The following is a 16031-nucleotide window of genomic DNA, read 5'->3' as shown; positions in this document are numbered from 1 at the left end:
TGGTTAGAGGCTCCCTCCACCATTAATTGGTCCAAACTGGGCTGGTTAGAGGCTCCCTCCACCATGAATTGGTCCAAACTGGGGTTTTTAGAGGCTCCCTCCACCATGAATTGGTCCAAACTTGGCTGTTTAGAGGCTCCCTCCACCATTAATTGGTCCAAACTGGGCTGGTTAGAGGCTCCCTCCACCATGAATTGGTCCAAACTGGGTTTTTTAGAGGCTCCCTCCACCATGAATTTGCCCAAACTGGGCTGTTTAGAGGCTCCCTCCACCATGAATTGGTCCAAACTGGGTTTTTTAGAGGCTCCCTCCACCATGAATTGGTCCAAACTTGGCTGTTTAGAGGCTCCCTCCACCATTAATTGGTCCAAACTGGGCTGGTTAGAGGCTCCCTCCACCATGAATTGGTCCAAACTGGGTTTTTTAGAGGCTCCCTCCACCATGAATTTGCCCAAACTGGGCTGTTTAGAGGCTCCCTCCACCATGAATTGGTCCAAACTGGGTTTTTTAGAGGCTCCCTCCACCATTAATTGGTCCAAACTGGGCTGGTTAGAGGCTCCCTCCACCATTAATTGGTCCAAACTGGGCTGGTTAGAGGCTCCCTCCACCATGAATTTGCCCAAACTGGGCTGGTTAGAGGCTCCCTCCACCATGAATTGGTCCAAACTGGGTTTTTTAGAGGCTCCCTCCACCATGAATTTGCCCAAACTGGGCTGGTTAGAGGCTCCCTCCACCATGAATTGGTCCAAACTGGGCTGGTTAGAGGCTCCCTCCACCATTAATTGGTCCAAACTGGGCTGGTTAGAGGCTCCCTCCACCATTAATTGGTCCAAACTGGGCTGGTTAGAGGCTCCCTCCACCATGAATTTGCCCAAACTGGGCTGTTTAGAGGCTCCCTCCACCATGAATTTGCCCAAACTGGGCTGGTTAGAGGCTCCCTCCACCATGAATTGGTCCAAACTGGGGTTTTTAGAGGCTCCCTCCACCATGAATTGGTCCAAACTTGGCTGTTTAGAGGCTCCCTCCACCATGAATTGGTCCAAACTGGGGTGGTTAGAGGCTCCCTCCACCATTAATTGGTCCAAACTGGGCTGGTTAGAGGCTCCCTCCACCATTAATTGGTCCAAACTGGGCTGGTTAGAGGCTCCCTCCACCATGAATTTGCCCAAACTGGGCTGTTTAGAGGCTCCCTCCACCATGAATTTGCCCAAACTGGGCTGGTTAGAGGCTCCCTCCACCATGAATTGGTCCAAACTGGGGTTTTTAGAGGCTCCCTCCACCATGAATTGGTCCAAACTGGGGTGGTTAGAGGCTCCCTCCACCATTAATTGGTCCAAACTGGGCTGGTTAGAGGCTCCCTCCACCATTAATTGGTCCAAACTGGGCTGGTTAGAGGCTCCCTCCACCATGAATTTGCCCAAACTGGGCTGTTTAGAGGCTCCCTCCACCATGAATTTGCCCAAACTGGGCTGGTTAGAGGCTCCCTCCACCATGAATTGGTCCAAACTGGGGTTTTTAGAGGCTCCCTCCACCATGAATTGGTCCAAACTTGGCTGTTTAGAGGCTCCCTCCACCATGAATTGGTCCAAACTGGGGTGGTTAGAGGCTCCCTCCACCATTAATTGGTCCAAACTGGGCTGGTTAGAGGCTCCCTCCACCATTAATTGGTCCAAACTGGGCTGGTTAGAGGCTCCCTCCACCATGAATTTGCCCAAACTGGGCTGTTTAGAGGCTCCCTCCACCATGAATTTGCCCAAACTGGGCTGGTTAGAGGCTCCCTCCACCATGAATTGGTCCAAACTGGGGTTTTTAGAGGCTCCCTCCACCATGAATTGGTCCAAACTGGGGTGGTTAGAGGCTCCCTCCACCATTAATTGGTCCAAACTGGGCTGGTTAGAGGCTCCCTCCACCATTAATTGGTCCAAACTGGGCTGGTTAGAGGCTCCCTCCACCATGAATTTGCCCAAACTGGGCTGTTTAGAGGCTCCCTCCACCATGAATTTGCCCAAACTGGGCTGGTTAGAGGCTCCCTCCACCATGAATTGGTCCAAACTGGGGTTTTTAGAGGCTCCCTCCACCATGAATTGGTCCAAACTTGGCTGTTTAGAGGCTCCCTCCACCATGAATTGGTCCAAACTGGGGTGGTTAGAGGCTCCCTCCACCATTAATTGGTCCAAACTGGGCTGGTTAGAGGCTCCCTCCACCATTAATTGGTCCAAACTGGGCTGGTTAGAGGCTCCCTCCACCATGAATTTGCCCAAACTGGGCTGTTTAGAGGCTCCCTCCACCATGAATTTGCCCAAACTGGGCTGGTTAGAGGCTCCCTCCACCATGAATTGGTCCAAACTGGGGTGGTTAGAGGCTCCCTCCACCATTAATTGGTCCAAACTGGGCTGGTTAGAGGCTCCCTCCACCATGAATTGGTCCAAACTGGGGTTTTTAGAGGCTCCCTCCACCATGAATTGGTCCAAACTTGGCTGTTTAGAGGCTCCCTCCACCATTAATTGGTCTCAACTGGGCTGGTTAGAGGCTCCCTCCACCATGAATTGGTCCAAACTGGGTTTTTTAGAGGCTCCCTCCACCATGAATTTGCCCAAACTGGGCTGTTTAGAGGCTCCCTCCACCATGAATTGGTCCAAACTGGGTTTTTTAGAGGCTCCCTCCACCATGAATTGGTCCAAACTTGGCTGTTTAGAGGCTCCCTCCACCATTAATTGGTCCAAACTGGGCTGGTTAGAGGCTCCCTCCACCATGAATTGGTCCAAACTGGGTTTTTTAGAGGCTCCCTCCACCATGAATTTGCCCAAACTGGGCTGTTTAGAGGCTCCCTCCACCATGAATTGGTCCAAACTGGGTTTTTTAGAGGCTCCCTCCACCATTAATTGGTCCAAACTGGGCTGGTTAGAGGCTCCCTCCACCATTAATTGGTCCAAACTGGGCTGGTTAGAGGCTCCCTCCACCATGAATTTGCCCAAACTGGGCTGGTTAGAGGCTCCCTCCACCATGAATTGGTCCAAACTGGGTTTTTTAGAGGCTCCCTCCACCATGAATTTGCCCAAACTGGGCTGGTTAGAGGCTCCCTCCACCATGAATTGGTCCAAACTGGGGTTTTTAGAGGCTCCCTCCACCATGAATTTGCCCAAACTCTGCTGGTTAGAGGCTCAATCCACCCTGATTTTCAAAACAAATGTTGGTGCCAACCTCAACTTACTACAAGGGCCAAATTCACTGCTGGTGACAAGCTCTCCTCACTGCAAGTGCCAAATACACATGTTTCAAGGTGTTTTCCTACTGTCAGAGAGGTGGTATTGAGTGTGTAAAGTGTGTAGTTGTTAGGCTGTGATGTTGGGGTAATAGAGGGTCTTTGGTGTGTTAGATGCCCCCAGACATGCTTCCCCTGCTGTCCCAGTGTCATTCCAGAGGTGTTGGCATCATTTCCTGGGGTGTCATAGTGGACTTGGTGACCCTCCAGACACGGATTTGGGTTTCCCCCTTAACGAGTATCTGTTCCCCATAGACTATAATGGGGTTCGAAACCCGTTCGAACACACGAACATTGAGCGGCTGTTCGAATCGAATTTCGAACCTCGAACATTTTAGTGTTCGCTCATCTCTAATTATTATACTTTACTTTTTATTTGATGTGACCACATAATACTGAAAATCATCCTTTCCTATCTTGTAATGTGACAAAATTTGTGTTATTTGACTCTTGCCAATGTTTTGTCAAAGTAAGTACAGGTCGGGAAAATCTATCATTATTTTCTTATTTCTATTCACCTGGAAAATGGTGCCCATGAAATGATACTACTGTAAATTGACATATAAAAAACCTTTAGGCTGGGGCCCCACAGACCGGAAACGCAGCGATTGACACTGCGGGAAAAATCGCGGCATTGTACAGTGCAGGGAAAACTGTCTATGTTGGGAAAACTGACATGGAGGAATTATATCAAGGTGCACATTTGGCACAAAGTCCTTTCTTGTGCCAACTGTGCGCCTCGAGCCAAGATCTGTGCCATCTTCTGTAAATTTGGGGCATATTTACTGTGCAGTAAATACTGACTATGCAACATATTTACTAAAATTAATTAGTTTCCTGCATGAGTTAGAAATCAATTTCAGTTTCTACCTTAGGCCGGGGCCCCACGGGACGTAAAGACCGCGATTTGCTCGCAGTGGAGATGCTGTGGGAAAAATCGCAGCATTTTACAGTGCAAGCAAAAGGGATGGGATTCATACGAATCCCATGCCCACTTTGCGAAAAAATACCCACTGCGAACACGCTGCGATTTTCAAAACCGTTGCGGTTTTGAAAATCGCAGCATGTCAATTATATCTACGGAAACGTCAGTAGCTTTCCCATAGATATAATTGTAACAAAGTTCGCGGAGGAAAACTCAGCGAACTTTCTGTTGAAAGCGCTGCGGAAAGAACCGCCGTGGGGCCTTAGCCTTACATAGATTTCCATTCTAGCACCAAGACCTCTGATTTATGAAGAGACCACAGCCTCTTCATAAACCTCTTGCTCCCTGCGCCAGTGTTGTTGTTAATTAAGACTGGCATATGATATGTTAATCTTAATAAATTTGCCCCACATGCACTTTAACTGTATGCTCATAACAAAAAAACAAAGTGCATTGTCCAATTCTGGTTCATTTTCCAGATTCACTTATATAAGTGTAAGGCCTCTTGAAGACGACTGTGGGTGAGTTCCGTGTGCTATCCGAGTTTTCGCAAATAGCACACTGACCCATTCATTTATATTGGCACATATATGCAACCATGTTAGGGTGCATTCACACTAAGTATACTGAAGCTTATTCTGAACGTAAAACACGTTCAGAATAAGCGGCGTATAAAGCAGTTCCATTCATTTCTATGGGAGTCGGCATATGAGCGCTCCCCATAGAAATGAATGGGCTGCTTCTTCCACTACGAGCAGTCCCATTGAAGTGAATGGGGAGTGCCGGCGTATACGGCAAGCTCTGCTCATGCCGAGCCGTACACGCCGGCACTTCCCATTCACTTCAATGGGACTGCTTGTCGTGAAAGTTGCAGCCCATTCATTTCTATGGGGAGCGCTCGTATGCCGGCTCCCATAGAAATGAATGGAGCTGCTTTATACGCCGTGTTTTACGTTCAGAATAAGCTTCAGTATACGTAGTGTGAATGCACCCTTAGTGTGCGAGCTGTGAGATTGTACTGTATGATATAGAAAAGGTCCTATTCTGTTCAGTTTTTGTGAAACAGACTCGCCCATAGAAGCCTATGGGAGACTAAAAACCTAGGACGGCACACTGGTGTACTCACTATGTCATCAGTGTGACGTCCATTTTCACAGACAAGCTAGGGACATCATTAGAAATCTCCTGTGGTTTTGTATGGTGGATCCACCTGTCTGAATGTAGCGCTAACGTTTTTCGTATTTTTTGTATTTTTGTTTTCAAAAGATTTTAAAAGATTTTTTTTCTGCTCCTTGCTACTTATTGGATGGACCAGCATTGCTGGGTTTCTATTATGGACTATTAAAAGTTAAGTTTTATACAAATGTGTTTATAGTGCTGGATTTTACATATTTTTGGTATATAAACTAGGATCCTACTCTGTCTATTTTTGCAGACCTATTTCACTGATGCTGAAGAAACACTGAACACACACTGAAGACACTCTGTATGCAAAAACTGAAGACTAATTACTAGTTTGCTGACCGCAAAATACACACAGTCCTCTGCAACTAGCCTAACACTGGGTTCACACCAGCACTTGTACTATGTTCGAGGATTCCATTCCCCTCTCCACATGAAAAAGGCGGAGAGAAAACTGCTGCATTTTTCGCCCTAGTTCAGGCAGAAACCGAGCAGAAACCACACAGACTCCATTGTAGTCCATGGGGTTCACAGGTTTCTGCGGGTAACCGTTTTTTTAAGCGGATTAGGTTTCCACTCAGGGAGTCCCCAAGCAAACCCCCCAAATGGAAACCCGAACACAGCTGTGAACCGGGCCTATGAGAGGGTAAAAAAAGGAACCATTGCTAAGATACACTGAACAAAAAAGTGAAACCAGGAAGTACAGAAGAGAAAAACAAATGACATACAGAAATAAGATATGCAGAATATACATTGATGAAGCACAGACACCGATACCAGTGAAAAACTATCCTTTTTGTGCAGACAAGTGGTTTCAGGTATTTATATCAATAAATATCAACCTTTACCACTGTCTAATATGACTTGTGTTATTCCTTTTTGAACAAAAATTCTGTCAATAAATTATAGCATTCCTAGTTACATCTAAGGCTGAAATGTTGTAAAGACATAATGTAGAATAACCACAGCATACAAAGAAATAAGACTGCAGTGATTTATTGTGCCGTACAGAAAAATGCTTGCGCCTGAGGTTACATGTTGTGGAAATGCAGTGTTATTGGCTGTAGTGGAAATGCAGTAGGAAAAAACACAGTACCCACAAAGTAAATGAAATTCACTTAATCTTGTCCACACAATGCAGAAACAATGCTGTGGACACACAGCTTTTATAAAAAAAAAAATACTTTAAAAAAAGAAACAAAAAACATGGCATGATCCACTTTTACATGAGTGAATATTGGTCATGTGATGAACGTTTTTTTTTTTTTTTAGCAGCCATCACACAGCCGCATTAATGAGAGCTATCCACATGACTGTGATATTCACAGACAGTCAAAATATAGGTCATGTTCTATTTTTGTATGTTTTCCAAGATACCTCCATATAGTGCAATGAAGGAGGGATTCGGGAAAATGGCACCTTTTCACCACTGGTCATCTGAATGTAAGTTAACTGTGTTGCTGATTTACTATGCTTCACCCTGGGGACAGAATCCCTTTAAATGTATTAAAACATAGCTATTATATATAAATGTAGTATAGTTGTGAGAAATCCATAATAAATCTTGTACAAAATAATAAACAGTGAATTAGGAAGTAGAATTTGTCAGTCAATAAAAATTACAAAATAAGTAAAAATCTTACATCTTTACACCTGCTTTATAAAAGGGTTGTATATCCAATTCATATTTAACAGTAACCACTATCATAAAACATTTGGACAAATGTTAAAGGGGGGGAATTCATTCTTATATGCACCACTTTTTGTACTAGTGTTACTTTACAAACTTCTAGCTGTGTTCTTATCTTTTACCCCCACTAATGTAATAAAAATATCTTTCCTGGACAGAATAGAAATATAAAAGGCGCTTTTAGAGAACAATCTATGGCATACTAAGGAGCATGACATGACATTTTTGTAAGATGTATTACTATATGAAAAATAAAAACACCACTAGAGTTGAGGCCTTTATTTACATTTTATACTTGTAGCCGCACATTTGTAGCTATACAGGTTCACATATGTGTGTGTGTGTTAACTTTTTTTTTTTAGGCTAAAGCCCACCGTTGCGGAAACACAGCTTTTTTTGTTGCAGATTTTGCTGCGTTTTTTTGAGCCAAAGCCAGGAGTAGATTGAGAAAAAGGTAGAAGTATAAGAACTTCCTATATATTTCTCATTTCTTTTGTAGTCATTCTTGACTTTGGCTCAAAAAAATGCAACAAAATCTGCAACAAAAAAGCTGCATTTCTGCAATGTGGGGCCTTAGCCTTAATCTGCTTTAAACTTTTAAGACTGGAGCTGTAAACACAGACATTTCTAGAATGATTACTTAGTGAGCATCTCATTTATTTAAAGAATAGAAGTTTTTCTAAGACCTTGTAGAAGTTAGTATCACACACATTTAGGGCATGCTGACATTATGCAGACTTTCTTCAAACTATTTTGTTCAGACTGTTGTGGGTTTTGTTCTCCTCGAATATGTTGCTTTTAAATGGTTCGTTAATATTACTCAACTGATAAAAAGGTGTAAACATTGCTCACTTGTGGCACTTCAGTCTATTGTCATCAAACCTTACAAGTCTTTCCAGCCATGAAAAAACTTGTTAAATGTCAAAATAAGGGCCCGTGAATGTGACCTTTTCAAAGCTCCCTAAATGATGGGGCCATACTGTGCATCCATGTGGGTGCTCTGACAGATTCCATATGACAGATTGCTTGAAGGGGAAAATAGCTTGACACTATGGTAACATGTAAAGATATGAGGTGTGCTTACAGCGTCACATGACCACTGTATATAAAGAAGCCATAAAAGAAAGCTGTAAAAGCATAGACCATAGATATGCTAAATAAAAGAGGACCTGTCACCCCTCTTGACACATCTAGTAGTAAATACTTGCATCTATTTTAATAATTCAGTTCCTTTACAAAATAACTTTTCTAGAGTATCTATTTTAGAATTATTGCATTGTCATTTTTCTGTTATCCCATCTCGAATTTTATGTTTAAATTGATGAGTATTACCAATAGGGCAGGTGTACCTATACTTTCTCATACTATCCATTCAATGCAGCCAGTAGCAGATAGCTTAGGGAAACACCCCTATCACAAAGGGAATTGTAACACCTATGTTAGAATTAAAGGGGTTGTCCCATCACAAGGAACCTATCTGTTCTGCTAGTTTATGTGGATTTAAGACTTTTCCTAAATACATTGCTTCAGCAAAACTGCTTTGTTTGGCCGCTATCTTAATTTATTCACTTCATTGTTTACACTCCGTTTCTATGGCCTTTGGGATTATCTGCTCATTTGTCAAGTGATGTAGCTGCCTGCTCTCATGGGGGAGGGAGAGGCTGGAAGCAGCTCTGAGTTGTTCTGGGATTCTGAGCTCTGGGATTTCTGAGCTCTTATCAGTCGGTTTAATTGAATTTGGCTGATAAGGGCTGAGATAGGGAGTCTGTTACCTCTGTATGTAATGCAAACTGACTCAAATCCAGCTCTGCCACATCAGCTTCACACTGTGGTAATTCATTTACAACCAATCCCGTGCAAATGAAACCCCGCCCACCTATGTGCTGAGAGAAGCAGGAAGTGAAGAGAGCACAACAGCCTGCAGGTTAGTGAACAAGCGTCATGGGAATACCCCTTTAAGTCATACATTCAATACACGTGGCATAAACACTATAGTTTGACCGTGATGGAAATGCTGCGGTAAAAACAGCTACATTTTACAGTCCCTTTAAAGTGAATCTCATCTGCACATTGCAGAAGAATAAGTGCTGCGGATGCGCTGTTTTTTCCAAAACCATTGCAGTTTTGGAAATTGCAGCATGCCAATTATACCTACTGAAACGCTGGTGGTTTCTCTATAGGTATAATGGAAGCAGAAATGCCAAGGAGGAAACTATTTACTATTCTAATAATAAAAAAAAAAAGGGAAAAAAGGTTTTAAAAAAATCAGTCCATTGTCATGTGTTGGACACACAGGTGCACAGTATGCTACAAGACAGATGTCTGATTACTGTGCTGTAACTGTACCGAGCCGTGCACCTGTTTGCTCATCACATGACCATGGACTGGTTTTTATCCACTTGAAATAAACAAAGAATGACACCAAACAGAGATCTAGAAAACCATGAGAAATTGATGTAGAAAGTATATTGAAAACTTGTAGAACTTTTCATTATACAAACAATAATATTCATTTGATTGAACTGGGCAGCCTTTTTGAGTATAAAGAATCATTAGTTTTACAACAGTTTATGTTTTGTCCACTATTCATACCATGTTTCTCCGAAAATAAGACCTACTCCGAAAATAAGCCTTAACTCCCTATCTCAGCTTTTATCAGCAAAATTCAAATAGCCAACCTGATAACTGGGAGATATACAGCTCAGAAATACAAGCTGCTCCGAGCACTCAGCTCCCCCTCCCTCCCTTCATGAGAGCAGGGAGCTATGTCACTTGTCCTGGGCGGAGAGATAAAAAGCACAGAAATACAAGCAGAGAGCACTCAGCTCCCCATCCCTTCCCTGAGAGCAGGGAGCCACAGAGATAAGATCATCCCAGGACTGTGGTTATGGAAATGCTGTGTAAACAATGAAGTGAATAATCTCAGATAGTAGCCAAACAAAGCAGTTTTGCTGAAGCAATGTATTTAGGAAGTGTCTTAAATCCACATAAGCTATCAGTATAGATAGGATCCTTGAGATGGGACAACCCCTTTAAGGCTAAGGCCCCACATTGTGGAAACAGAGCTTTATTTGTGGGAGATTTTGCTGCGGTTTTTTGAGCCAAAGCCAAGAGTGGAATGAGCAGAAGGTAGAAATATAAGACCTTCATATATATTCCCCATTTCTTTTGGAACAATTCTTGGCTTTGACTCAAAAAAACCGCAGCAAAATCTGCAACGAAAAAACCTGCGTTTCCACGATAGGGCCTCAGCCTCAGGGAGCTATCTGTTCAAGATGGCACTAGTGAGAGAGTTCTCCACAACAATAAGGACCGTCTACTGGTAGTGCTGGTTTCTCACACAGAGATTGAGTAGTCCCACTGGCATAATTATATTGTGGCTGCCTCCGATCACCAGTGGGAGCCAACCGTTACACTTGGCTGAAATGGAATGTAGTTGCAATGGCAAGGTGCCTGAGACAGGAGTGGCACAGCTCTATGTGTGAGAACCCATCCACCATTAGCACTTTCCAACTCTAAATGTTTAAGGGGGGTCTGTGGTTTCACAGCAGAGAAGCTGCAAATGGACACCTGCGGATTGCTTTAAAAACCCAACATACGGACTCCCTGCTGCACCATTAGTGGCTACAAAATGGCTAGCAGCATGAGCAGGACATCACATGAAGGGGCTAGAGGCAAGTCTTATTGCATAGAGGTGAGGATTTAGTTCCCATTAACTATGTTTGTATAATGGAGTGTTATGGATTGTAATGGGACAGTGCAGTTCCTAGGCATGATGTACACCAGAAATTAAATGTTTCTTACTTTCTTCATATTTTTGAAAAACACAGTTTTTCCAGATTGCTGAAAGGCAAAACTATCTAGCTATGCTATACCTTAGAAAGGTTTGTGGAGATAGATTTTGATTTGACTGCCTGTGTGATAGCACTAACTTGTATGATATCTGGTAAACTATAGAACAATTATGGAGCTGGTGGGGGGGAGGGGTCTCTATTTAGTTATTTTGTATACTCAGCAGACCTCATTGCAGAATTGCTTTGTAGAATTATCCTGGGACCATGAAAGACAAAAATATAAAGCATTCAGGGATGGTTTTTTTAGGTATATTTTACTTGTGGTCTATATTACAGCTTACAATGGCATGTTACTAAACTTTCATGGGACCCTGAAAGGCACATCTGGCATGTTATTGAGCAAATAAAAATCTATGAGTGAAAGTTATTTAGGTATATTTAGTACTCATCAGTACCTATTACAGCATTATTTGTTATGTTACTTAGGAGCAAGCAGTGAGACTTATATTTAGCATTCAGTAGTCCTATTAGTATAATACTAATACTAAACTACTTGGCTTTCCTGGGGTTCTGAAAGGCAAATATTTGAAACTCTGGCATTATTTAGCAGTAATGATGGAGATTTATTTTATATTATATTTCTACAGCCAGCATTAAGAATTTCCTATGATCGCTTTACCCTGTTAGCACATATGCTCATACTGTTAATAAAGTGACCTAAACATGATAATTTAATATGCTCATACTGCTCATATAGTCATCTTTGCAAGCTACAACTAGATCAGAATAAATATTGAAATTCAGATTAGGAATTTGTCATCCTTCCCAACAACAGAAGGCAATTTTATGGGACAAAACCCTCAGTATATCTTCATGAAATCCCCATGTTCCAGGGTCTCTCATATTGATAAGATTAGATAAGTTGAAAAACTATAGTGTTGCCTGTTCACCTTTAACAATACTAAATAACGGTGCTAATAATGATGATTATGATGATGAGTATATTATATTTCTGCAGTAGCAAACATGCAGAAATCTTTGCTATGTATAGCTGCATATTGGCAGAATGCCTATACATGAATAAATATGCTCTCTCATTATTTAATTGAATTAGCAAGTGATCTAATTCTTTAGGGAATGTTCTGTTCTTCAAGCTTCAAGCCATATTTCTGAAACCTCAAAATGTTATAAATAGCATTACTGACATTCATATGTTCCGCAGATAACAACATACAACTGCACTAAGCCTAGGCCACATTGGTCCTGTGCCAACCTCAGCTACACTGTGTGAAACTCACAAGGAGCTCTCAGGACGTCTGATGTTCAGAAGTACGATGCATATTCACTGCATATGGCTTTAAACACATTCATATCTGCTAGTGTAAGCCTGAAAGTCCTCAAGAAATGAAGTCCATGGAGATGATCAGTTAGGACATTTTCAGCCTGTTATATTTACAAGGGTGCAATCCATTTCACATGTCACGGACTGTTACTCATAGACATGACTAAGCTATCTGTATACATAAACACTCTTGCTCAAATTATCCTTTAATGACATTGAATTACAGTTACACATAGTCAGTAGTCACAAAGATTAGACTTTAGAGACTTGGATTTTTTTGGTAAAGTCTGTGACCCCCTCTATATCTTCTCCCCACTACTGATATTTGCATTAAATGTCAAAACCAGCTGCTAAAACGTAAAAGCCAAATTAGTCACTTACATATTTTACAAAATATACCTTTGTCATTTCATCAGATATTTCAAAATGGAACAAAGAAAATGTGCATATGAAATTTATGTCCTCTAGACGGATGACAATTATTACATCCCACAAAACATTACAGGCATTTATTATGTTCCAAAAATTATGAGTCATAATTTTTGTCTTGCTTGTGTTAACATCTGGTTTGGCAACTTGTTACACCACCAGGCATCCTTATGGCTATTGACACAGTACATATGGGTCAGAGACAAGATGACCAGATATTAGATAACGTAATTAAAAAAGTTGTCTGGGATAGGTATAAATAAATGAAATGAAACTTAAAATTTTATTAAAAAAAAGTTCTCTCAGTTCGCCCACCAGTCTGGTCCTTACTTTCTAGCACTGATTCTTCATCTTAGTCAACACTGCAGACCGTCATTGCCTGAGCAGTCATTCCTTGTGTATCAAGAGGGACCAGGTGGCAAAGAGGGAAACTGCGGACCTAGGACACATCATAACTAGGATTCAGAACTTAGGACTTGTAGGGGAGTGATGAGGTAAGCCTGATATATATACATATATATATATATATATATATATATATATATATATATATATATCAATCAGATCTTTTGAACCTCTGATTAATATCTGTAATAACACTAAATAAATATTACTATTTGTCTTTTAAGGCATGAAAAAAAGTTACATATTCCAGTTCACTTTGGTCATGATCATGAATACTAAAGCCATATATGATATGGATATTAAAAGGACATTCAAGTGGGATACATTTTATATGTATGGATCACAAAGGGTTAAGAAGCCATTCCCATGTTGCTCAGGTCCCTTGCTGATCTCTTCTTCCTGGTCCTTCTCGACACCCAGTAAATGCTTCTTCAGCCAATCATTGGCTCCCTCGGTGACTTAAACTAGTGAAAGGCAGAATGGCAGCAGCGGGTGTTCGGTAAAGAAAGCACTACTGATCTTTTCTGAGCCATATGTGAAAATTGTTCCTACCTGGAAAACCTTTTAGTGTTACACTAATACTCTATAGACATTGAGATTATATATACATGTGATATATACATATCACATATTATATAGGTCATATAGGCCTATAAAAAGTATATGATGGTTTGTAATAGTATACAATACACTACTAAACTACTAGCTACATCTGTTTGCAGCCATGCAAATTCTGTGGCATATACTGAAAATACTGTAATACACAATGCCTGCAAATATTTTGTAATGCAAATCCATAGTTAAATCGAAGCAACAACCCTCAGATCTTCCTCGCACTAGTTTCTCATTTAGGTACAACAATTGAAGGAAAATGACATGATTTTGCATTTGCTATTTGCAATTCACTTCCTGATCCTCAGATACAATATCGGGAATATTCTCCTTTCAAAACCACAGACTGTAAAAATACAGATCGTGTCAAAAATCATACTGAAGACTCAAGATGGAAATTAAGTGGTTAATGCTGAGCTTAAGAATGCTTCTGTTCCACAAGCGCTCACACTTTTAACCCCTCTGTTCCCAAAGCTTTTTCATCATTATCAGCCAATTAAATGCTATCTGATTTCCATAGCCCAGCTAATGTATAGGGAGCAGCCTACATGTACTGCCTTAATAGTCATCCCATACACACTAGTGATTTGAAAATAGCCTCCAGATAGGTATTTCAAACATGCATAAGGCTTAGTAATATGACACATTTTTCTTTAGTTGCAACACTGGAACTATTTACAGCGAAGAGTCCAACATTTATTAAAAAGAATCATTCTACCGATAGCATTGGAAGAATTCAGAGATATAAATCTAATACAGTTCATTTGCACTAGTTCACCCAGTTAGCAAATGACCCCTATTTACTACAGGTCAGTAGGGTATCAATCTTCCCTTGATCTACCACCATGATAAAGTGAACATCAGATTTATTATTGGAAAAATATTCTTGCCAGAGGCAAATTTTCGGTCTGATTAATTTCATGCAACTTTTCTCCAAGTTTCGTTTGGCGTAGTATATACAACTATAAATTGCCAGTATACAGGAGCATAAAATGGAATAGGCAAACAAGCCAGATGTTTTGTATCCGGGGGTTAGATTTTTAATGAAATGCATATTCAAATGGCTTTCGAATCTGGACCAAATAATTAAATATTTAAATAAAATGCTAAATATATGTAAATTGTAGCAATGCCTCCTTCTTGTCAACAATAAGTGCAAATAAACTACTAAAACAGACATATAATAATTGCAAAAGAACATAGGTGGCATATATTTCACTGAGGGTATAAATACAAAATACAGTTTTAAACCTCACAATAAATATTAAAACCGTTTATAAGGGAGGAAATCTGTATTTCTTTTTTCTATTTATTAAAATTAACAATATATATCATAAATAATGTAAAAAAGGCATAAACATAGTGCAATTTCTAAGTACATTAGAAAGCATGTTAAGATACCTAATGCTTTCAGCATAGTAGTAATATAAAACAGCTGCACTCACCTGCATATAAGATGAGTAGAGAAAGAAGTAGGAGTTTTGCTGCCCACATGTTGATCCTGGCAGATGTCACAGGGATGTTGACTGACTGCAAAGCACCATTCAGTAAAAAGATGTGCTCTCAGCAGCTCCTCTTAGTACTCTGGCTGGAGCTGGGTGACTCCTCCTCTCCTTTCCCTTTGCAATAATAAGAATGGTTTCTTTGCTGAGCACTGGTAAAAGTTCTCAGTTGCTTGTAGGTTACAATGTCAGTTGTTCCAGGGATTTGCATGTAACAGATATATTGGATATTTGCTTAGTAGTAGCATCCCCTAAAGGCAGCTGTGGTACTGCAGGGCTTTATGGATCCCAGAGGAAGAGGCAGAGCAATCTTATCTGAAATCTGATCATTTAGACTTCACTTCAGAAGACTTTCATTCAGATAAGATTTTTCAGCCTGTCCCCACCCATTGTAGAGGAGGCAAGCGCTCTCCCAGCATCAAACACTCAATGACACAAGCCTTAAGTCATTATGTGGAAATGAATAATCCTTTGCCTGTGCGACTGTGTAAAGTTATGATATTATAGTAAAAAAAACAAAGACATAATAATAAGAAAATACCCAACAGTAACGTATGGGCAGTGAAAGAATAAAACTTTTTAGTGATTCCAAGTGTACAGAGACTATATAACTGAACATTTTTTTTTTATAAACATATTGTTCCTTGTTAGTTCCTTGAGTCCTCAATTAGATTTATTCTAATTGCAAAATAAGGAAGAAGTTTCTTCACCAAACCTGCCATACACATTAGACAGAAAAGGTTTGATGACTGGACAAGTAAGAAACAAGTGATCACACAGTAAATGATTGTTGCATTGACACATCCATACACATTTCAGTCCTTAATAGCCATTATATTTGTTCCAACAGGTCACACATATTCAGTGACATTTTAAGGAAATACATTC

The 16031-nt window shown here is 40.7% G+C and overlaps 1 protein-coding gene across 1 annotated transcript in view; it reads right to left on the bottom strand.

The window, feature by feature from the left end:
* HGF (hepatocyte growth factor) overlaps nucleotides 1–15157 on the bottom strand; it is a 144102-nt gene extending 128945 nt beyond the window's left edge. Inside the window, exon 1 of the mRNA XM_075274052.1 lies at nucleotides 15087–15157. Within this exon, the coding sequence (XP_075130153.1) occupies nucleotides 15087–15135 (49 nt within the window). The 5' untranslated portion in view covers nucleotides 15136–15157. The remainder of the gene's footprint in view (nucleotides 1–15086) is intronic.
* Between the last annotated feature and the right edge of the window lie 874 nt (nucleotides 15158–16031).

The sequence above is a fragment of the Leptodactylus fuscus genome, chromosome 5 (genome assembly GCF_031893055.1).
Source record: "Leptodactylus fuscus isolate aLepFus1 chromosome 5, aLepFus1.hap2, whole genome shotgun sequence".
Lineage (NCBI taxonomy): Eukaryota > Metazoa > Chordata > Amphibia > Anura > Leptodactylidae > Leptodactylus > Leptodactylus fuscus.
Note: the sequence above shows the minus strand (reverse complement) of the source record. Positions and strands in the feature narration are given on the sequence as shown.